This window comes from Heterocephalus glaber, unplaced genomic scaffold (genome assembly GCF_053883595.1).
Source record: "Heterocephalus glaber isolate CG9 unplaced genomic scaffold, H.glaber_assembly_v1.0 deba00001472, whole genome shotgun sequence".
In the NCBI taxonomy this organism is placed as follows: Eukaryota; Metazoa; Chordata; class Mammalia; order Rodentia; family Bathyergidae; genus Heterocephalus; species Heterocephalus glaber.
Genome location: NW_028258315.1, coordinates 9,651,835 through 9,675,150, shown reverse-complemented (window position 1 = coordinate 9,675,150; position 23,316 = coordinate 9,651,835). Strand labels below are relative to the sequence as shown.

General features: G+C 37.8%; 1 protein-coding gene across 1 annotated transcript in view; it reads left to right on the top strand.

Annotated features, from left to right (window-relative positions):
- LOC101715907 (uncharacterized) overlaps nt 1–23,316 on the top strand; it is a 497,493-nt gene that overhangs the window by 206,267 nt on the left and 267,910 nt on the right. Inside the window, 1 exon segment of the mRNA XM_087182557.1 lies at nt 20,910–20,983. Coding sequence (XP_087038683.1) covers nt 20,910–20,983 — 74 coding nt within the window.

Genomic DNA, 23,316 nt, shown 5'->3' with positions numbered 1-23,316 from the left:
AGTCTTCAGGTCATTGAGGGCAGGTCCTTCAAGGTGACAGAGGGATCCCTGCCCCCCCCCCCCCCCCGCCCTTTGCTTTTGTTATCAGACTTGAGGTGAGAGCTTTGGCCCATGTGCTCAAGCCATGATGTGCTGCCTCGCTACAGGCCTGGAGCCATGGGGCCAGTCAGTCATGCACTGAAACTTCCACACTGTGGGCTAAAATAACCCTTTCACTTTATAGGTTGATTGATCTCAGGTTTTTGTTACAGAAATGGAAAGCTGACTAACATTTTATTTTGTGTCCATTTTATCTAGTCTACTGATATTTTTGTTATACTTTCTTGGTATTTTTAAAAATGATGTTCTACAGATTGAGTGTACAACTTTAACGTCCCTTAGCCTGCCTTAAAATATTTTTTTGTTTCACAAAAATGTAAGAACTTTATAATAATATATGTCCAATTATGAACCTCCCATACTTTGTGCTCCCATTGTTAAGTATTTTACTTTTATAAATGCTAGAATCTTCAATACATTATCACCTTTATAATTTTATATTAGTCAGTAGAATCATATGACAATTGAAATGAATGCACATATATCTTTAAAAAGTATAAATGGCAACTTTTTCAAAGGTGCTTTATGCTAACCATGTATTATTTACTTCTGATGTTTGTAATTCTTTTAAGCAAAATTGTATTTCCATTTAGTATCACTTTTCTTTTAGCTACAGAATTTCATTTAATATTTGTTGTAGTGTAAGTATAGTGTAGGTTAATTCTTTCAGGTTTTTTTTTTTGGTACCGGATTTTGAACTCGGGACCTTTCGCTTGTGAGGCAGGCGTCAGAACCACTGAGCTAAATCCCCAGCCCTAATTCTTTCAGGTTTTGTTTGGTTGAAAATGTATTCTTATTTAGAAGGATGTTTTGTTTGAATATAGAATTGCAGTCTATTATATTTTTTCTAGCAGAACTTTAAATATGCTACCCTATCATCTTCCATTCTCCGTATTTTCCTTTGTAATTTGGTTATCATTCTCGTTGTTTCCTTATATGAAATCCAGTCAGTTGCCATGATTCACAGATTTTGTTTTCTTATTTATTTACTTGCTGAAGTTTCTTTAAAATCCCCGAATCAATAATTGTTACACTTTTCTCATCATTCATGAACATATGCAGTGTCAGAATTTTGATTCATTAGGGCTGGGGATTTAGCTCAGGGGTTTTGCCGCCTGCTGTGCAAGTACAAGGCCCCGAGTTTGATCCCCGGGTACCAAAAAAAAATTTTCTTTGATTCACTTAACAGCAAAATATCGAGCAATTTATCAGGTATGGTTGAAGGAGGTGAAATCTACCTTCTCATTAATGGTCACAATATCAATAAAAGTCATTATTGTCATGTACGTAGTGCCACTTTTTTGCCTCTTTTTTGCTTTTTGTTGGCCATTTTACTGTTTTAAATGGCTCCTAAGTGCAGTAAAGTCTGTAGTTTTCCTAAGAGCAAGAAGGCCTAATAGAAAAACTGTATAACTGGATAAATTTCATTCAGGCTTGATCTGTGGTGCTGTGGGTCATGAGCTCAGTGCTAACAAATTGACAATACTGTACATCCAGAAAAAGGAGGACGTTCACACACCGTACATGGGCCTGCTCCGGAAACTGCTAAAGCAATGTCTATTCTGTGTGATGGGAAAGATGATAGCTGGCTGAATGTGTGGATTCACAAAATGATGACTCATTTAAGTAAAGCACAGTGAACACTGTTGAGATTAAAAAGCCAAAGAAATTTCTAGTCATCTTAGCTGTGTTTAAGAGAAAGTTAAACCCTGAGAGCTGGTTAACTAGCATGTTTCAAAAGGTGAGAAAATGTGAAGAAAAAAAAAAACGTTAAGTTGCACCTAGCATGGTGATGCAGATTTCTAATCTCAGCTGTTCAGAAGGCTGATGCAGGAGCATTGCAAGTTCAAGGCCAACCTAGGCAACTGTGATAGTTAACTGATTGTGTCATCTTGAGAAGAAGAATGCTGACTAAATTCGATCAGGATAGTTCTAGGTGTAGCGGAAAGGATGTACTGAAGACAGAAGACCCCACCCTGTGTGTGAGTGGCATCAACCAGTCAGCTTGTTGCCTGAATGGAATAAAAGAGAAATGAAGATGAAGGCTCGCTTCTGTTTCGCTGGAGGAGCTCCAGCCTTCACCGTAATCTCAGATGTCGTGACCTGGCTTCCATCCCAGACCCTTCGCCTCCTGATACAGACTCTTAAAGGACACTACAGTGAGCTCCAGGCTTCCGACTGGCTCCTTCAGATCTCCAGTGCACAGCCAGCCCTTGCACTCTTCCACACCTGACTCTGCAGGCCACCGTTGTAATCCTGTTTTGTAAATCCTTACCTGTTTCTCTAGTGAGCACTGACTGATGCACCAACCTCGCTGAGACTCCACCTGAAAAAGTAAATGATAAAAAGGGCTGGCAATATAGCTCAGTGGTAGAGCACCCCTGAATTCAATCCCTAGTACCAGAAAAGAAAAAAAAAAGTTAAACTCAAATGTGAGGAAGATCCTGAAGATCAGGAGGTTTTGGCAGAGTCTTAGAAATATCTGCTAAGTGTTATATAGGTAAAAGGTTATGTGGAAGAGTAGATTTTTGATGCTGATGAGAATGGATTGTTTTACAAGGATGTTGGCAAATGACTCTGTCCACAGGTGCCTTTCAGTTGATGAAAATACCATGCACAGATGCTGTCTGGAACCTAACCCCGAATCTAGAGGCACCAGCTCCTCACTCATTAACTCAGTGTTTGCAGTGACTTAAGAACATGACTCCCACGTATAGTAAGAATTGCTTGTATGTCTTTTGGCCTGGATGCTTTCAGGATTTTCTTCGTTCTCTGGTTTACATCATTTTATCTCTAATTCTTCTTAGGTTTACTTTTCTTTGTATATTTACTATGTGGGAGTCACTCACTTTCTTGGATCAGTGGTTTTTATCATGAAAAATCTGTATGCAGTACCTCTTTAAATATTCCCTATTCTTTCTCCCTAATCCTTTTGGAGCTCCATGTATGTAAGCTCTTTTGATATTGTTTCACAGGTCTTGCATGCTGGCTTTATTTTACTATCTGTATTTCAGTTTGCACTTATATTAACATTTTTTTGTTTGTTTTTTGAGACAGTGTCTCACTATGTAGTTCAGGCTGGCCTTGAACTCAGGGCAACCCTCCTGCCTCAGCCTCCAGAGTGCAGGGATTACAGCCATGAGTTTCTTTTTCTTTCTTTAGTACTGGGGATAGGATCCAAGGAATACTGAGCTAAATCTCCAACCTTTTATTAAATCTTACTTTGAGACAAAGTTTCCTGGAGTTGCCCAGTCTGGAGTGCCCAGACCTGCCATCCTCCTGCTTTTCACTCCCGAGACACTGGGATTATGAGTGTGCACTCCAGCTCCTAGCTACCTGTCTAAACCTTTCTTGCTATTTTTCTCTGTAGTGCTATTCATCCTTATAATTCTGCTAAAGAATTATTTATCACTATTTTTTAAAGTGTAGACTTCATTTGATGCTTTTTTGTAATTTTCATCACCTGTTTGTGATGATTGTTCACATTTTTAAGCAGTGTCCTTTACTTTTCATAGTTACTTTAAAGTCCTCTGATAATTTCAGCATCCTATCCATCTCTGTTGTTTCCATCAGCTGCTTCCTATCTTGATAATAGGTCCCATTTTCTTGCTTCTTTTCATCTTGTACTTTTAAAAACTGAATTCTAGAGTTCTGTTTACATGTGTAATAGAAATTAAAAATATCTATACTAAAAAAGGCATCCACATTCCTCTACCATGTTATCAGTGTCAGCTTTGACTCAATCTATTAGCACTTGACCAGCTATTCCTGGGCTTTTCGTTGCATTGGGTAGATTCAGGTCACCACAATCTTCAGATTTTTGGATGTTGAGATTACTACTTTCTTAAATGCAACTTGTGGTCTCAGTTCCTACAGGGTTTATTTTGGTTGGGTTTCCTGCCTTCATCCTTTAATAATCTTTCTGTATTTATAATGTGAGGGATGTGGTCTTTCCTACCCTGCTGTAACCCTTTTCATAAACAGTTGGTGAAGACTCATGGAAAATAATTGGTGTATGTGGGAAGATCATTTACCTCTTTTCCTATCTTCTTCTCTTTTACTTTATCCACCTCTTCTCTTCTTTACTTCCTCCTCTTTCCTTATTTTGTTTGGAACATCTCTTTTTGGCAGTGCTGGGGATTAATCCCAGTCCCTTTATGCCAAGTTACATCCACATCTCTTTTTATTTTTTACTTTGAGTCACTTAGTTTAGTCACTAAGTTGCCCAGGCTGGACTTGAACTTTTGATCTTCCTGCCTCAGTCTCCCAGGTAATGGGATTACAGGCATGCACTACCATAGGTGGCTTGTCAGGAGCATCTTGAGTTCATGAATCTTCATTCCAGCACATTCCTGGCCTTGGAAAGCGAAATATTTTGTTGTACACTTCTTACAGTTTTTTACCTATGCCCATTGTTTTGTGGAGGACAAAAGCAGCTGTGAAGAGAGTCATTAGTTTCTGAATTTTATTTGGTTATGTTTCAGCGATTAAATAGGCTTCTAAAATACACTACTTGACCTTATAGGTTATGCAGTTTTGTTTTATTTTTAGGAGGGGAGGTGCAATCTCTAGAAACTTTTTACTTCCTAAGTAGAAAGCTACAGTTTTTCTTGACTGTTTCTTCAAATTTTCTTTTTCTTTCAATTTCCCTATTTGCCCTGCTATTTATTTCAAATTGCCCTCAATTTAAAAACAAAGAAACAAAAAGAATGACACCTATTCCTTGGCCTTACATTCTTCTCTCTCTGTGACCATAAATCTTTTTCCCTGTCCCCAACTCCCAGGCTAGAAAGAACAATATCCCCTTGTGTCCCCCTCTTCTTTTCCTCGTAGTCCTTTCTCGCTCCACTGGTATTGTTTCCAGTATAAACACCGCTGAGATAGTTCCTATTCCTATGTCCTACAATTGCCAAATTAATCACTTTTCAATTTGTGTGTTATTTGATCTACTGCCTTCAAACATGGGACAAGCTGTATTTCCCAGAAACTTTCTTACTGGTTGGTAATATGGCTTCTCTTATATCTGTAAACCTTTTTCCACCCATCTTTAAAACATCGTTGTTCGTGAACTCTTTCCTACCCAGCGTCATCTTTTTTTTGTACATATGCTCTGTAGGTCATCTCATTTGTGTCCAACAGCCTCAACTTTCAGCTGAAGACTGAAATTCGTATCTCCAGCTCAGACTCCCTTTTGCCTGGGTTTGCACATTAAGTTTAAGACATTGCCCGGGATATCCCTGTTTCTTTTCTCTCTCCTCCATCAGAATTTCTCTTCTTGAATTTCTTGTCTCATTGAAAGAGATGCCGTCCTCTCTGTGGTTTTCCAAACTAGAAACCTGGAAATTTTCAGTTCCTAACTCTTCCTCAACTAAATCTTGTTTAATTCACTCACTGTGCATCACTTGAATCTTGCTCCTCCTTCCACTCCATTGTCACATCCCTAAAATTACAGCCCTTCAACTTGTACTGTGACCAGTTCTTTCTTTGATTATCTCTCTGCATTGTAATAAGTCCTTCACTTTGCAGCTATGAAGTCCTTCTGAAGTGATAATCTGGCAAGTTGCTCTTCTGTTGGAAACCTGAAGTTGTGTATAATGCCCAGCTCATAAGAGACACCCAATATTTTTGGAAGAATGATAAAGCAGTAAAAATTTAAATAACATTAAAATGCATTCATGAGAACTCTGGTCTTTCTCAACTTTTCCAACTTGGCCTCCTATTTTCTGTCCTTTACCACTTCATATTTGTGTTAGCTTTTCCACAACTGAGACGTATTGTCTGACATCTACAACTTTTTGCTTTGTTTTTATCTTGATACATTTATGAAACATACAGTAATATAGCAACATAGAGTAATTATTGCCCTTTTGATCTGAGTAATGAGTTTTTACTATCAGACACATAAACAGATGAGTCGTGAATGTTAGTTCTTAGTGTTCTGTTTTCCAGAATGAGCATTGTTGTGCCATCTTTGTCCATTCTCAAATAGCAGAGGCGCTGGGCTGGGCCCCTATGGGAGCACCCTGTCTTCAGGAGGCTGTCCTAGCATTTGTGGAATGAAGAAGGACATGGTTTACCTAGCAAAATAGGAAAGCATTTGGAATCAGCCAGTTTTTACTATTTAGGTAAAACAATGGAAGACATTTTCCTTATTGTTATCAAAAATCTAAGCCAGAGAGGACTTGTTCCGTGTGATAAGAACACTGATCACTGATAAAATGCTGCACTGATTTGGGGTCTTGCTGCACTGTGCTGCAGCTGTGTGAGCTAAGGCAAGCGTGGTGACCTCCAGCGACCTTGTCTGCGCAGCAGCGGCCTGGTGCTTCTCCTACTTCTTCACGGCGTGAAAGACAAGTGCGGTAAACTCTGAAAGTGCTTTGAGCAGCTTGAAGCTCTGTGGAAAGGTAAGTGATTATTTTCTATTTTCATGATTGCATTATAGGTTCTGGTCTCTCCCAGTTGCCCACTGGGTGGAGTTGCTAGGGTATTTGCCTTTATGACAAGGTATGATATACAGGTGCAAAAACAGAGCTTGGGGATTGGACACAAGAACTTGGATTCCAGTTATACCATTTCTTATTGTGTGACCTTAGGAAAGCTGATTTCTCTGTACTTCAGTTTTTAAAACCTTAAAAATGGGAAAAATGCCCCAAAATACTTTGGCTGAATAACTAGGACCATGATTATGAGCTTTGAAAAATTGTTGCCTCAGTGAATATGAACTTCATAGAGAGAGGTAATTTCTTCTTTTTCTTTCTTAAAGATCTGTAGGTCCATAAAAGTCCCCATGAAAATCTGTTTCCTAAAGTTTGTGGTTTCTCAAACTGAAGACCCTGTCAAACTCTTTACATAGCTGTCCTTTAGCCAGATCTATCCCAGGATGAACAGCCATCCTCTTGTGATAAGATACCCAGACAGTACTGTAGCTGGGAGGAAAGGCTCATCCAGCCATCCACCCATCCATCCATTAATTAATTAGAATTCATTTTTGACTCTGTACCCACTTTAATAGGTAAGAATAACTGGTTGAACAATTAATGAAAATAAACATTGAAATGAAAAAAAAAAAAACAGAGCCCAATATTACCATGGTGTTATATACGGTACTGATGGTACATAATTAAATTAGAGACAGATATGTATTTAGTAAGTTTCATGGCTATTCTAAGTACTTTATATATTTTGATGAATATATTTTGTATTGCTTACAATATATGATAGATAAATATTATCATTTATACTTCTTCATTGTGGAAACAGACTAAGTAATGTTAATAACTTGCCAAAGTTATAAACCTAAGAACAGGCAGAATTTGAGTTCATTTATGTAACTCTAATGCCTGCACTTTGGAAGCAATAGGGCTCATCTCATCTAGTTGCTGAGGAAAAAGTGAGGAAATGCACCTATATCCAGATGAAGCAAATTCACAGTGTGCTGTAGCAAAACAGTAGGATGTGATAAATTCAAAACTCTACCAAATTAAAATTTTGGCAGCTTAACACAGGAAGATTAATGGTAGAGAATCTGAGTTGTTTCACATGTTGATGTACTTTGTATCTGAAAAGGATAATCAATGAGGTTTGATCAGTTCTTCCTGGAAAAAATACAGATATGGACATTCCATTTCCATAATTCCGTGGTTCTAGATCAAATGGTATTATCACATAGGGTATTAAAACCAAGTGAATACATTACCATGCATTTTGCATGCTAATTTTGTTTTAATGACTTCAGTTGGGATGAGTCAAATACTCGTGTTCAGGTACATAAAACTTAAGGAAATGTGAGAGATGATAGGAAGACAGAAGACTGAACCATAAGTCAGCTAGTGGTCATTTATAATTATGCCATATTGACCTCCAATAAACTGGCCTAAAGCACCCTCCATACTTGCACAATGAGTTGGCCCTGGAAGTCCCCTTATCTAGTAAGCTAAAACCTAGCCTGGTGTGCAGCAGGTGGTAACTAACCCGAGTGTGCTCTCGTGGCTAAGTGACTGAGCCTGACAGTCACAGTAGCTGACCTCTCAGCCAATCTCAGAAGGCTGCCAAGTTATTTTCAATTAAGGCACACACTAGACTTTGCCAATCAGGTAATCTCTGCATGTGGTTTCATTTCCTCCTGGTTATAAAGGTAGCTCAGTACATTGAACCATCTTTAGTTTGGAATGTTGCCTAGGTCTAGAGTGTTTTTCTTGCTCAAATGAACTTGGTTAAATTGAATGCATCTCAGATTTTCTTTTGACAACTCATTAGTGGGGAACCTTATTCTATGGGTTGGTAAAATATATTAAAAGGTAGAAACTAAAGGTAGTTTGTCATTGGTTTTTGGAATTTTGAAACATATTTTTGTTTTATAAGATGAGCGGTGAAAACTTAGAATTAGGCACATAGAACCTAACATGAAATGCAACAGAAAGCAGGGATACAATGAAGCCAGAGCTGTAATATGAGGCATACTGCTGCAAATAATGTGAATTTATTTTCTCATAAGTGGATGTCTCCTCTAATAATTAGTTCTTTGTGGTTAAGTCAAGAGAAACAAGAGAGAATTATGTACAGTGTGATCTTTCGTAATTCATATGGCCAATTTTCATCTGTTTGCCTTGAGACTGTACTCAAATTGCTTAGTACCAAGGATATTGTCAACCAATAGATTGATACTGAAATCATAAGTGAATTAATAACCAAATGAAGGTCGTAGGCTTTTAAGTTCATGTGAATTTTCCCCCCTTAGCCATCACACTGTATTTTCAGTGCTCTGTACTTCTATCGGATGGGATATCGTAGGCCATATGTTCAGACCTGGAATCATCACTGAGATCAACCCGTCTTCTGGGTTCTACATCATGTGTCCCAGCCCCGAGGCTAGAAGTAACTTCAGCCTTCTGAGCACAAAGATCTGTTGGGGAGTGGGGAGCATCTCCCGAATGTTTGTGTGGTGGGAACAATAATACTTATCATGTATGCAACTTTTCGTAGGGATTAAATCTGTCATTGAAGTAGCTCTTGAACTTTCCTTGCAGGGCATGCTTCTCTTTCTCACTTTCCTTTTGAAAATACCATTTTATCTTTCTTTTTAGCATGTGTAATGATCATTAACTCCCCATACAAGTTTTGAATGTTTGTGGATACTATCATTTTTTCATTAATGTGTCATTGTTGAAGGACTGGGTGATGAATGGTGGGTATTAGAAATGTAGACACAGGACTTTTAACAATAAGAAAGGATGGAGTGTCGGATATGGAAGAAGAGTGTACGAAGTCTGAGCTGAAGCATATATGCATGTTATTTGGAATCACCTTGAAATCACTTTAGAACAGTTTTTTTTTTCCTAAAAAGTTTAACTAAAACAGTCATATATAAGATTTCACTTTTCCAGGTTCCCTTCCTACCAGCTGATTAAAGGAAAACAGAACTTGGTGGAAATACTCTTTTAAATTTGAAAATCTGCTTCTTACTAAACAGTCTAAACATGAACTATACAAATATTAACAAATACCTCTTACTAAAAGAGTTCTTCCTCTACCAGGTGACAAGTATCAAGTGTACGCTACTTTAAAAATATCAGGCACACTTCCTGCTTTTGGGCTGTCTTTGCTCCAGTTCATTTCACAATTAGTGTAGCCCCTAAATAGCTTCCCACAGATGTTTCCTGCCCAGGTGATTGATTTTTATTTTTCATTAATTTTGTGTGGTGCTGCGCATCCAAGCCTAGGCAAGTGTTCTACCACTGAGCTGCATCCTAGACCTTAGGTTTTTTTTTTTTTTTTCCAGGAAATCATCCTAGTACAGTGGAGTGAACTTGAGTTGAAATGTCAAATGGTAATGGATTCAAATATACTCTAAATCTAATGATATATTTGGGTTCAGAAAATTCATCCAAGTTCCTGGGATTTTGGTTTCTTTAATCAATAAAATATGCATATAATTCATATTATGTAATGTTACTGCAGCTCTTAAGTATGCAGAGTCCAGCCAATAAATGGTATTAAAATAATAAAATATTAGTTATTAAATTATATAATGATCCAGTATCCTTATCAGTCAGAGAATTCATTTCTTATCTATTAACTTGTACTCACTTGTCAGTTGATCCTATAGTGCATTATACTGTCACTCAGATATATTTTATGACATTGCCTTAATCATATTTTTTATGAACAAGGGCTTTTCTGAGCATCCTGTAAAATGGGGCTTGGCCATATATGTTAACTTAATGTCAAGAAGAAACATTTATTAGGCACATAGAATGTGAAAGTCATTTTGTATAAAACCAAGGCATCAAATCACCAGGCAACAAATCTAGATATAGGTATAGAGTCTCCATTACCTAAAGTGATTCTTATTTACTTGGTTTAGATGCCAGAGGGTCCTGTTAGGATTTTACATGAGTCTATGAAATAATTTATAGATTATCCCATATATGATTTTGGAGAATCTGTTCCCATTCCTCTGTTCATCTTGCTTTGTTTTTGTGTTTGTTTTTCTGAGACAGGGTCCAGCTCTGTGGTTCTGGCTGGCTTTGAACTCACTATGTAGTCCAGGCTGGCCTCGAACTCTTTGGCTATCCTCCTGCCTCAGCCCCCCAAGTGCTGGGATTGCAGGTGTGAGCCACCATGCCCAGCTGCTTCACATTTTTAACTCTTATTTAATTCAAAAGCTCATATACTTGAAATCTTCCAACAATTCTTGTTCTATGATAAATTCTCAATAGTTACAACATCCTAGTTGAGTTATCAACCTGCTCATCTCCAGCAAATATCAAACTGTTTCTTGGAAGAAGTCCAATGAAATATAAAATATTAAGGATACCTTAAGATGAAAGGTGAATAACCTCAATGCAAAATGGTTACAGACACAGTGTCAAAAATCAGTAAGCTGTATGTTTGAAAATCTTCACGTATGCTCTGAGGGAACAAAATTAGTAAATATTAAGAAACTACTCAAAACAACCTTCTTCATTTTTAACAAGTGGTCTCATTTCAAAAAATACAATTTTTAAAATCTAAAATGTCATTTGTTTGATATTGCTCCTATCTCCTCCTGGCTCCAGTACCCCAAGGTAACAAAAATAAGCTGCAATTTACATAACCAATTTTGAGATTTTGTAACTGCGAAAGAAGAAAATTTATGTAATGTAGTGAATAATTCATATTTTAGAACTTTCAACATTTTAGAAATTTCACTTCATGTAAAAGATATAAGATTCTAGATATAAGATTTTCTTAAGACAACCTGAAGCACTGGACTTTTTACATGATTTTTCTATTTTAGGTAAACAAACTGTTAACTATGACTCCATTTCACTGTACTGTGCAATAAGTCTTCACAAATCTAACATATTTTTAGGGTGATAAAAGACTTTTAAAGTATGATCACTATAACAATTATTTTACATCTATCTAATTTTCCATTTCTTTTGCAAGAAGGTAGCATCTAAAAAGAAACTACTGTCAGGGACTATGTATATGTGTCTAATTCTTTCTGGAAATTCATATTTTCAAACAAATGTCCTAAGTGCAGAAACAGGTTTTCCAGCTACATTTGTTTTCTCTCTTGGGCCAGCTTAAGAAAGAGAACCAGTGCAGTGGGATTACGTCAGAGAAATAGGCCAAAAAAGAATCATGCTGAGAGTAGAATGCTGAACCTGAGGATGACAGCCACGAAGTCATGTTGATTGCAACTCCTTGACCCGATATTCTACTTTGATGATCTCAACCTTACTTTTAAAAGTATTTTAAAAGGTTACATCGGAATAAAATATTTTAACATCTCATTGTTCACTTCTTCTGCCTGCTTCTAGCATGGCCTGTGAGGAAGGCACTTGCAGCTGATTCATCAGAAACTTCTGGACATCTTGGTGCATCTACGTCTTGGAGGAAGGACACTCAGGAATGCTTGTTAGTTTTTACAAAAGGCATGCAGAGACCATTACAAATTTATACCGTGCTATGAATTAAAAAATAAGCACATAGCCAACATAGCACCAACCAATAGTTAAAAGATTTCATGGCAATTTTGTCTACTATCCAGTTTGCAGTCATTTTTGATCATTTATTTACCATGTATTGTTTCCTACATGTTTGTCTAACAAGGACTGGATCAGACTGTTACAGCGCTGTCTTCTGTCCCATGAGTTGTCCTGATGTACTTCCAGGGTTACACATGCCATACACAATTACAGACAGGTTGGCCCAGTGATTCCTCTTGGAAGCAATGTTTCTTTTCTGAATATTTTATTCTGTTTTCCCTAGTAGAATTTCTACTAAAAACACAAGATATGTTTAGAAACAGCTTGAAAGTTCACTAACAGACATTTTTTTCTAGTTGAAGTCATAAAGCATGACTGTATGTTTAATATCAGAAACATTTTTTCCTTTTGGATCTAAACTATATCTCAATAAAATACTTCAAAATAATTTAAAGATTAAACAAATTCAGAGAATTGGTCATTTATGAAAGCTTTCATGAATTTGCAAAGTGGTGTGTTAATTAAGGCCTCATGCCTTCCTTCTCTGTACCATGCCAGTATTTTTTCACACTGGGTTGTGGATTTCTTGGAACCCTGTTACACAGCTTCTCCACTTGTGCTGTCCCCATGTGCCCTGCATGCTAACAGGAAGCTGCTGAGGTTTGGACGTGGTTCCAGCACGGGCCCCAGATGTTCAGGTGTGGGAGCCCTGGTCCTCTGTGTGGAGGTGGTAGGTCTTTGAGACATGGAGCCCAGTGGGAGACAGTTAGGCCGTGAAGGGGACCACCTTCATGTGTGGATTCATGCTTTCAGGAGTCCTGGCTCTCATGGAACCAGATCAGTACTGCAAGAGTGGCTTCTAAAACAGCAAGGTTACTGCACCAGTTTGCCCTGCCTGCCTGTGGCCCACCCTCCCCTCTACTCCCCTCCCCTTCCCTCCCCTTCTTTCTTTCTTTTTTCTCCTCGCTCCCCTTTCTCTCTCTTTCTTTCTTTCTTTCTTTCTTTCTTTCTTTCTTTCTTTCTTTCTTTCTTTCTTTCTTTCTTTCTTTCCTTCCTTCCTTCCTTCCTTCCTTCCTTCCTTCCTTCTTCCTTTCTTTCTTCTTTCTCTTCCTTTCCTGCTTCCCTGCCATGTTGGACAGGACTGATGAAGTTCTCAGGAGATGCTAAGGACATAGGCCACTGAATCTTAGACCTTCAGCCTCTAAGAAACCTAGTGACAGGTATTTTGTTATAAGAATGCAAGACAAACTAATAAAAAAATTCTTCTAGGGCCTGAAATATGACTTCCATTAGCTTTTAGGAGAAGAGTATGGAATGAAAGGGCAAATTATAGATAACTTTCATTGTTTCCTGATGACCTTCACCATGAGTTTGACTATTAAAATCCAAGTACTCAATAGTAGATAAGATAAAAGGCAGACATTCAGTCAGTTTTGCAGAATCAAATTTTTTTGTTGAGTTTTATTACTGATTAAAAGAGAGAATTAATAAACCAGAAATTGTTTTTAAGAATGGTTAGACATTTATGGAAAATTGAGCAGTGTTTGGAGGAATTCTTCTTCTTCTTCTTTTTTTTTTTTCATAAAGAAGGGTCTAGAATAATATTCCCTGCATCATTTCTTCATATTGCTGTGAGAAAAGGCCTAACCCAGGGACACATAGAGATAATTATGGAAAGTTAATATTTACATTTGCAGTGGTGGCTAGTCAGGGATCTTCTGAATTTTGTTTGGATGTTATATAAATAAGTAGAACATTTACATAATTATTTTTTGGTTTATTGATAACATTTATGATACTTTATGCCACATTGAGCCCTATGTATTCCCCATATTACAGCAACATCATTTACTCAGACTTATAGAATATAGAAGAAAGTCTGGTTTGGAAAATATTATAAAATAAATTTTTGTACAAATGAGTTACTTTTGGTTTACTATTAATAATTGATGGTTCTCAAATGCAGAGAACTTTAACATAGTTGGCTTTATGAGGAATTTATTCTCTTTGTAAACCATGATTGTTCTGTTCAGTACTTCTTGGAAAATGGATGGTACAAAGGGAAATTTTATATTATGTAATAAAGTTTCACCCATTTCCAAAGGTTTATATACATCCATTGATTGAAGCCTTCACTGTTCTCACAAGGAAATTGGCTATGGGCTTGCAATGGAAAATATATGGGGTCAAGTGAGTAGGAAAAAAAAGGAAACTCGTCCTGTGAATCTAACTTTTAGAAAGCTATGAGTGACTACTTAAAGGGCCAGGCATGCTAGGTAAGAGCTGAGATACAGAGTTAGCGCTAGACGTTACCATGTGCTGTGAACTTGGGTAAATACCTTAGGATCCATTTCTAAGCCTCAGTTGACCCATCCGTGAAGTAAGTATGACACTCAAGTGTATCTATCACAGGGCTGTTGTGAGGACTGAATGATATAAAACATACAAAGGGTTAAATTATATAATGCATAAAACACTGGGAGGTTTCTGTAGGGTTACTTTGTTGATTCCCATCACCAACCTCTTCCCTTACTGTCGTACCCACATATGTCACTTATAGTCACCATTCCTATTTGGTATCTCAACAACACCTCAAATTTAACATGTCCAATATGGAGCCTAAAATTTTGCACCTCAAAACTCTGTTCCTGACTTACTCATCTTCCCTATCTCAGTAAATGGCACCACAGACTCAAGCCAGAAACTTGAGCTTCAACTTTGGTTGTTTATTTTCCCTGCCTTCCTTATCTGGCCACATGGCAAAACCTTTATGCGTCGCAGTCCAGCATTCACCCTTCAGTGTGGCCTCCAGGCATGTTTTGCTGCAGGGTCATCTCACCAGCCTCAGCTGTCAGCAGACTTCTGCCTCCGTTTATCCCTCCGTAGGGAGTGAACATTTCTCGGGAGCTCCCAGCCATGCGGGAATTAAGGGAGAGGATGGCACTGTGTCTGTCATGTTACTTTTTCTCTTACATCCGATCTCTGCCAGCAGCAGCTGAACTTTGAGGATGCTTCAGTAGGGTTCCTGTGCCTTCTGGCTCCTGGCTGCTTTCCATCCATGAGGAGTCATGGCCTGGAGTGGAGGCAGGAAGACAGCAGTCTTGCATATAGTTCCTCCTCCCTGTGAGGTCAGGCTGCATGGAGCTGGCTCTGTCCCTCTACCCAGGATCACTGCTGTGCTCAGAGAAAATGACACTAAGCAGCCTATCTTCTGCCAGAGCATGGTGACCATTCTGTCTCCTGTCCTTTCAAGCCCAGAGGAGGAAACAGCCTGCTCTATGGTCCGTTTAAATCCATAGCTTATAACAATGTCTTTATAGGTAAGTACTCTTCAAATCATCTCATTTCGGGAGCGCATCTGTTTCTATCCAGAGCCTCACGATACCGGCACTGATGGTGGGTCTTCACCATGTCTAGCCACAAGGGCATGCACCTGTGGTTCTCTAGCTCGGTAGCATCACACCCCATGTTGATGACTGGGGCCTTTCGCAATGTGGCCTCTTCTCTGAGTTTTGATGAAAGCCTGACATAACCCTTCTGGCTTTGGATTTCTCTGCAAACTGTTTCACACTCTTTCTGCAGCTCTTGCAGGATTTCCATCTTGGAGAGGAAGGATTGGGGTGGGGAGAAGCCAGATACACATATCATTGGCTGATTGTTTACTTTCTCTCCTCTGGCTGGCAGTTCGATGGAGGCCCCTCCTCACCTCCTCTGGCCATCTAGCTGTGACTTCTACATCTTCCAAATTGAGGAGGAATTTCCTCTCTTCAGTCATCTAGATCTATCACAGTTGCATTTTGCTGAGACATGTGATTTATAAGAAAGGAATAATCAAATATCCATTTAACATTCTCAAAACTTCACTGCTCGTTAGATGTGAATGAGACAACACCATTCCTTTACTTAACCCTTTATTGGCTTCACGCTTACATATAACATGCAGATTCATCACCAGCATCTAGATTCCAGCAGGTTCTAGCTCCAGTTTATGTTTCTAGCCCATTTCCCCATGTGTCTAGTTTAAAATGGCATTTATCTTTAAAGTTATGTCTTACCTGAGGGCCATTGCACATGCTGCTCTCACTGCCTAGAAGAATCCATTTTTGCCACTCTTTGCATGGCTAAATTTTTTAGGTCTCATTTTAAATGTCACTTTCTCTACTAAAGGTACTGTGCCATAAACTCACTCTCTAAAAATCATTCTCTGTATTGTCTTTTGGATTGTTCCCTCCATTGCACTTTCTATACTTGCCATTGTTTTATTTATTTCTCATTTATTTCATTTATCAGGTCCACCAGAAAGAAGGCTTTATAAATGTCAGCTATGGTACAACTTTGCATACTATTGTATTCTTGGCTTGTAGTATAGTGTCTCTCACAAAACAGATTTTTACAATAAATATTTGTAGAATGAGTAACTGAAGGCAGCCTAGTATGCAGTATGGTATAAGTGGTCAGTAAATACAGCCTAACATGGCTCTTGTGGACTCTCCAATGTCACATAATTAGTATGTTAAAAAACTTGAGAGTATTGACTGCAGGGAATTGATCTGTTTCATGTTATCTTTTAGATATATATTAAAGCCCCTCTTGGCAGAATTGTGTTAAGAAATTTATCTAGTCAAGCCAAGCACAGTATATGATGTGGCATCCAGGCTGATATGATCCTGGCAAGATTTCTGCTCTACACCAATATTTTACAGTCATTTGTATTTCTTATACAATTTTAATAGCTCTATGAGGAGATTTCTGTTGGAACCACAGTACTTCATCTCTCACTGTGAGAGAAGCAGGCTGCCATCTTGTGAGCAGCCTGTGGAGAGGCCCACGTGGAGAGGAGGTAAAAGCCCTGCTAACAGTCAGCAGTGAGTGGAGGGCTGCAGCAGACTTGGGCTGGAGCTGGGAATCAGACTCCCAGCCTCATTTGACCCTTGCAGTGTCTGCTGACCACACTGACAGCTTGATTATAGCCTTACGAGGGACCCTGAGCCAGGAAAACTCTGCTAAGAAGCTTCTGGATTTCTGATCCTCCGAAATTGTGCAAGACATTATTTGTTATCTTAAGTTGCTAAGTCTTAGAATAATGTGATATAAAGTCACACTACAGTTTACAGTCATGTCACCTTATCCTCAGTTTCACTTTCTGTGATTCTAGTTACCCGTGATGAATAGGGTTCCGAAAATACCAAAAGGAAGATTCCAGAAATAAGAGAGAGCACCTTTACGTAACTTTTATTACAATATATTAGTATATTTGTTTTATTTTATTAGTAGTGTTATTAATATCTTACTGTGCCTAATTTATAGATTAAAATTTATCATATATGTGTATAGGATGAAAAATATAATATATATAGAATTTGTTTCAGCCATCCATGAAGGAATCTTAGAATATATCCTGTGCAGATAAAGGAGGAACTACCATAATCCAGATTTTGATACCTAGAAATGGAGTGCTACATAATAAAACCCAATTCATTACTGAAACTGAAAATACACAGTGAACTTTGAGGAGAGTGTGTGTTGAAGACTTTTCTGTAGAGTGAGGACTTGTAAGAAAATGAGCAAAATATCACTGGGAAGTGGAGGAAAATCTTTTTTTTTTTTCCCCCATTAAGTTTATTGGTACATTTTCGGTATACAATACAGTTACATTCATCATTGGGATCTTGTACCTTTACATGAGTATCTTGGTTCTTATTTTTTTCCCCTTCCCTTGCCCTCCCTCCAACCCCTCCACCCTTCCCTATTTGCAAAGACCTTGTTTCCATTTTTTTTCCCCTTCTCATATGTTTTCCTTTCCCTTTTTTCCCTTCCCCTACCCCTCCCAATTCCCCTGGTCTTTTAGACCTTTTCTTCCTGTTACACAATATCAGTTATACATTTTTAAAATCACAATATTAAAATCTAGGAGACATTACCACAGATTTTACAGAATTTAAAAGGATATAGAAAGCATATTACAAAAATCTTTTTTGAAATAAATTTGACAACTTCTAAGAAGTACCTTGGAAGGCAAATTAATGAAACTAACTCTGGAGGAAATATAAAATTTGAATAGCACCTATTAAAGAAAGTATATTCCTAGCTTGAAAACCTACCTATATGACAACAGCAGGCTCATAAACATTTTAACTGACAAATTATATCAAACAATTAAAGCAGGAAAAAGAAGGAACACTTCTCCCCTCATTTTAGGAACTCAACATTGTGCTAATCCTAAAACTGGATAAAGATAATAGAAGAAAAAAGTATGAACATAGATAGAAATTTGTTTAAGAAAACAAACTATTAGAAGTCAGATCTGGCAGTATGTAGAAAGTGGTTTTGTTATAAGGAAGGCAGTGTTGGTTCAGCATTGGAAGATCCACCCCCAGAAGTCATCATTTTAACAGAGGAAAGGAGAAAGCCATATGATCCTGTCACTAGTTGGAGAAAAAGTATTGGACTAAATTCTACAGCTGTTCATGGTAAAAGCTATCAGGAGACTAGAAATAGAACAGAACCTTCTCAACAGATTAAAGACATGTACTCCATACTTCCAGTGAGAATGCCTTAAATAAATGAAGAAGATATAATGCTTTCTCCTTAAGGTGGGGAACAAGGGCAGATATGCTTACTCTTTATCTGTCCATTAAACTTTGAAACCTACTCCCCACCAAAATAGTCTGGCAATAAAATGACACAACTAGGATAGGATTGGCACGGCAGAAGCAAAATCTTTATATGTAGATGAAATGATCATCTACAGAGAAAATACTAAGAAATCTCTAGGAGTCCCTAGAACTTGTATTTGAATTTAGCAGGATTAGAAAACACAAGGTATATATAAAAATTCAGGTCTGTGTATACTTGCTATAAATGAAGAATTGGATATTGAAATTTAAAAGTTATGTGGGAGTACAAAGGACCTAGAAAAGTTAAAAACAAAAACAAAAACAAGTGTTGGAAAATGTTCAGTACCTAATTTTAAGACTTCTTCTAAAGCTACAGTAATCAAGGCAGTGTTGGTGTAAGGAAAGACATATAGATCACTGGAATAAAACAGAGAATCTAGCAGTAGAACCACACATATATGGTCCACTGATTTTTGAAAAATTATTTAACATTAGCATTTTATAGAATATAAACTCAATTCAAGAGCCGAGGAAGAGATAGTGTTTTCAGCAAATGGCACTAGAACACCTGGTATCCGTATATAAAAAATTAACCTCAACCCTTTTAGGAAAATCTTTATTATGGAACATGAGTTAGGAACACCGTTGCCTGCAGTTATGTGGAAAATAGGGAATATGCCTAGTGAACTGGATAATCTACCTAAGGAGATTCCTAGCCTGGTGTGTTCTTGCTGCACATTGTCAAATGTGAGAGGAGAGAGAGAAACTAACTGAAGGTCTGTTAAAGAGAATGAGTCATGACTTGGTGGTTCTGAAAATTCTCAGCCTCCTAGGTGACAAACAACACTAAAATGAAGAAAAATCTTTTGAACAAAGATCCAGTGCCAGGAAAATATAGCTCAAGAATGAAGCCAAGAGTGTCACAGTCAAATCTTTGGTTAAGAACTCAGAAATATGAAAGGTAGTGCCTCAGAATACTATTCATTAGACAAAGGGCACTGTGAAGAGATTCAGGCTGTGCCCCACAGTTTCCCAGCCAAACAACGTGGGATTTCTAGGGAGCTCAGAGGCATTGCTCCTCATCCTGTCAGTGGAAGCCCAAGATAGAGGTCTTTTTGAAGAGTTTTGTGGTTTTCATTTTCATCTAATGAAGTGAACTCCAGTAGGATTCAGAGAAGACTCCCTAAATTAAAAAAATATATATATTAGCAGAAAAATCACCTCCTTGGATTGAAAGGGGGTGGAGAAGGAACCAGATGAAGAGGTGTTGGGACCCCTAAATTCTACTGGCAGAAAGCAGGCTGGGAAAATTCCTTAGCTGCAAAGATGTGCTACTTCTATGCAACAAGAAGGAAGAAAGATTCAGAATGTGGAACCAGGAGTCCAAAGGGGAGGGCTAAGAGCCATGGAGAACTATTCCCAGACCTTGAGATTTCATCGAGGAGCATCCAACATCTGCATGTCTTGATTTCATAGCTGCTATGGACCTGTGAACCCAGCTACCAGTTATTCACACCTTTGTATAGGTCCCGCCTGCCAGGTATGAGAGTTGATCTATGTCACCAAAAACACACAGTAGAAGAAATCTTGTTTAATTTTGAGATATTTGAGTTATTAAGGCTGCAACTTTCATCTTCAACAATCTCTCTCTTTCTCTCCATCTCCACACCTTCACTGAGTATGTAGGCTTTGACTATTTGAGACCCTATCAGGGCATCTACAAGCATATTGTTAAATACTTTTATTGCTTTTATATACTTTGAATAGGAGAGTCTAGCATTATGCCTATTGTCCTTGCATAATTATGTTTCCCATTTTACTCTCCAAGTATCTTGGATTAGATGATAAATTGTGACTAAAGTTATTGTTAATCTCTCTAGCTTCCTATACTCCAGTCATGTCAGCTTACATGTTCTAAATGTAAATGTACATGTGTACAAATGTAAATGCAAATGTACATACCATTATACTGTGTACTGTGTGTGTGAGAGAAAGACAGAGGGAGAGAGAGAGAGAGAGAGAGAGCAAGAAGTCAGGTACCATAATAAGGCAGCTCCCAAAGGCACAGGCACATCTCCAGTGTTCTTGTTTCTGGGAAATTTATCCTTTGAGGGTCAGCATATCCTGCCCCTAGCAAAAACAAATTTTACATGTGTTTCAAGAGTGCTTTGAATCAATTTTATTTTTTAAATTTTTTTCTCTTTCTTTTTTAATGTAGGACTTGAAATTTGAAGAAGGACTCAACCAGTACATTCCCATGTCATGTTTAAAGATGGACAAAACATCTAAGAAGTATGTTCCTTCATGTGAGATTTAATTTTATTAATTCTATTTTACCTCTCTCTGTGTGTATTATTATGGATTAAATATGGATTAGTTATATGTGATAAGCACCCCTTGTTTGATTCACTCTAAGATATTTGGGAACCTTGACCCCATTTCATCATAGGATATATCTGTGCCCCTTTATCTATACGTTCTTTGGGGATACAGCATTTTACCTTTGCCAGTATATCCGGGAACCATGTTTTATTTATCTCTTGAAAAATATTTAACTCCCTAGGCCAGTGTAGGAACTTCCAACCTGTAGATGTAGCAGTCATTCCTCCCTGAGGCAGTAAGAGCCAGTGTGGGTTCAGAGACAGTTTTCAAGTTGGATGGTGTCACTTTTCACCATACTGTGTGACCTTGAACAAGACAGCAAACACTTCTCAGCATCAGTTTCCCATCAATTAAGCAGGAATAATAATAATAATCCCTTGTCAGCTTATTGTAAAGATTGAATAGATAAGAAAAATGGTAGTTTAGAGAAAGTGCCTTGAACGTGCTAAATACTAAATAGATGCTACTTAATACTTAATCAATGATCATTGCCAGGGATCTATTTTGCCCTCAGAGGACAGTGAACAGTGTGAAGAGATGTTTTTGATTGTCACAACTGGGGCTGGGTCAGGGTGCTAGTGGTATCTAGTGAGTTGTGGCCTGGGATCTTGCTAAATATCTTCTAATGAACAGAGCAACCCACACAGCGAAGACGTATCTGGTTCAAAATGTCGGTAGTGCTGCAGTTGAGAAACCCCGTGCGCTGTACCTCCATCGTGCTTGTTCACTGCTGTTTTCCTTAACTTTTTATTCTCCTAGACATGCAATAAGATGAGGCCCTTGTGAGGATTATTTGGTGTCTGAGAGGCCAGGCCATGCATATGGGATTATACATCACTACAGTGCCATTTCGGTGCTCAATGTAGAGACCAGTGAGGTGTAGAATAGCATGCCTCCTGTGCCCAACATTTCCAATGATAGGGTTTTATATTAAGAAAATGGCCAGGGAGGTCGGCAAGATTTTATGTATGAGAGAGCTACTTACACATGAGCTTACAATAGTGAAAGTAGGAACTAGCCTAAATATCCAGCAGTAAGGGATCATTTAAATAAATTATGATAGACCTTTGGAATTAAACACTAGGTAATACCTAAAAGTTATGCTGTAGTAAGAAAAAAATGACTATAATATAATTAGTGGGAAACAAAGATTACAAAATAATATTTACAGCACCAGTCTCATTTTGTATTGAAAAAAAAAGTATCTCGTTACCTAGCTATGAAAAAGACAAGTCAGTATTTCACTAGGGGTTATACCCAAGCTGTAGGCTAAGGAGAAAATTTTTGCAGTGCACAAACACATATCCAGACCTCTGTATTCACAGTTTCCACACTCATAGAGTCAACTAACCTTAGATAGAAAATATTACCCCCCAAAAAACAACTTGTGTCTGTACTGAACATGTACAATCTGTTTTTCTTGTCATTATTCTCTAAAAATTACCATATAACTATTCACAAAGAGTTTACATGGTACTACAATTTATATGAGTCATCTGGAAATGATTTTAAGTTATGTTATATACAAATGCTATGTTATTTTATTTAAGGAATTTGAGCACCCTTGGACTTTGATATTCAAAGTAGGAACTGAGGAACCAGTTTCCAGTGGACACTGAGGGCCACTTATACTTACATAATCATAAATTCAATGCATATTCAAGAACTGGAGAACGGGATGATAATGTGGCTCAGGACCTAATGCAAATGTGATCTGTTGTCTGCTTGTGGCTCCTGACCTAGAATGTGATTGCTTTAAGGAACTGAAATCAGGAGATGATCGCTAGGTATTTGGTATCATGTTAAAGCTGTGTCTTAACCTTTTCCTGTGCATTATATTCCTTTTTTAACCTTAAGTTATTTTTAGAATATCTTTAACTATAAAAACTGGGCTTATGAGCAGAGACCACGCTTTCTTTATCTTTTTTCTTTCAGATCATATTTGTGGATGTAGTATCTAATTATCTAGATAAACTTTTTAGGATATTTCTAAATGGCTAACAGTTCTTGCCAAGGGAACAAAGACAGAAACTGAGGAAATCATGTCACTGTGGTTAACATAAAATGTTCGATGTTTACTAATGAAATCTGTTAACCTTCATAACTGTATAATAGGGCCATTAAAGACAATAGATACAGTAGTTTAAAAGTAATAAAATTTACAACAAAGTGTATTTAATTTGAAATTGAATTGCTGGCAAATGGGTGTCCTAATGAACCCTTGTGTCAATGGAGCTCTAACC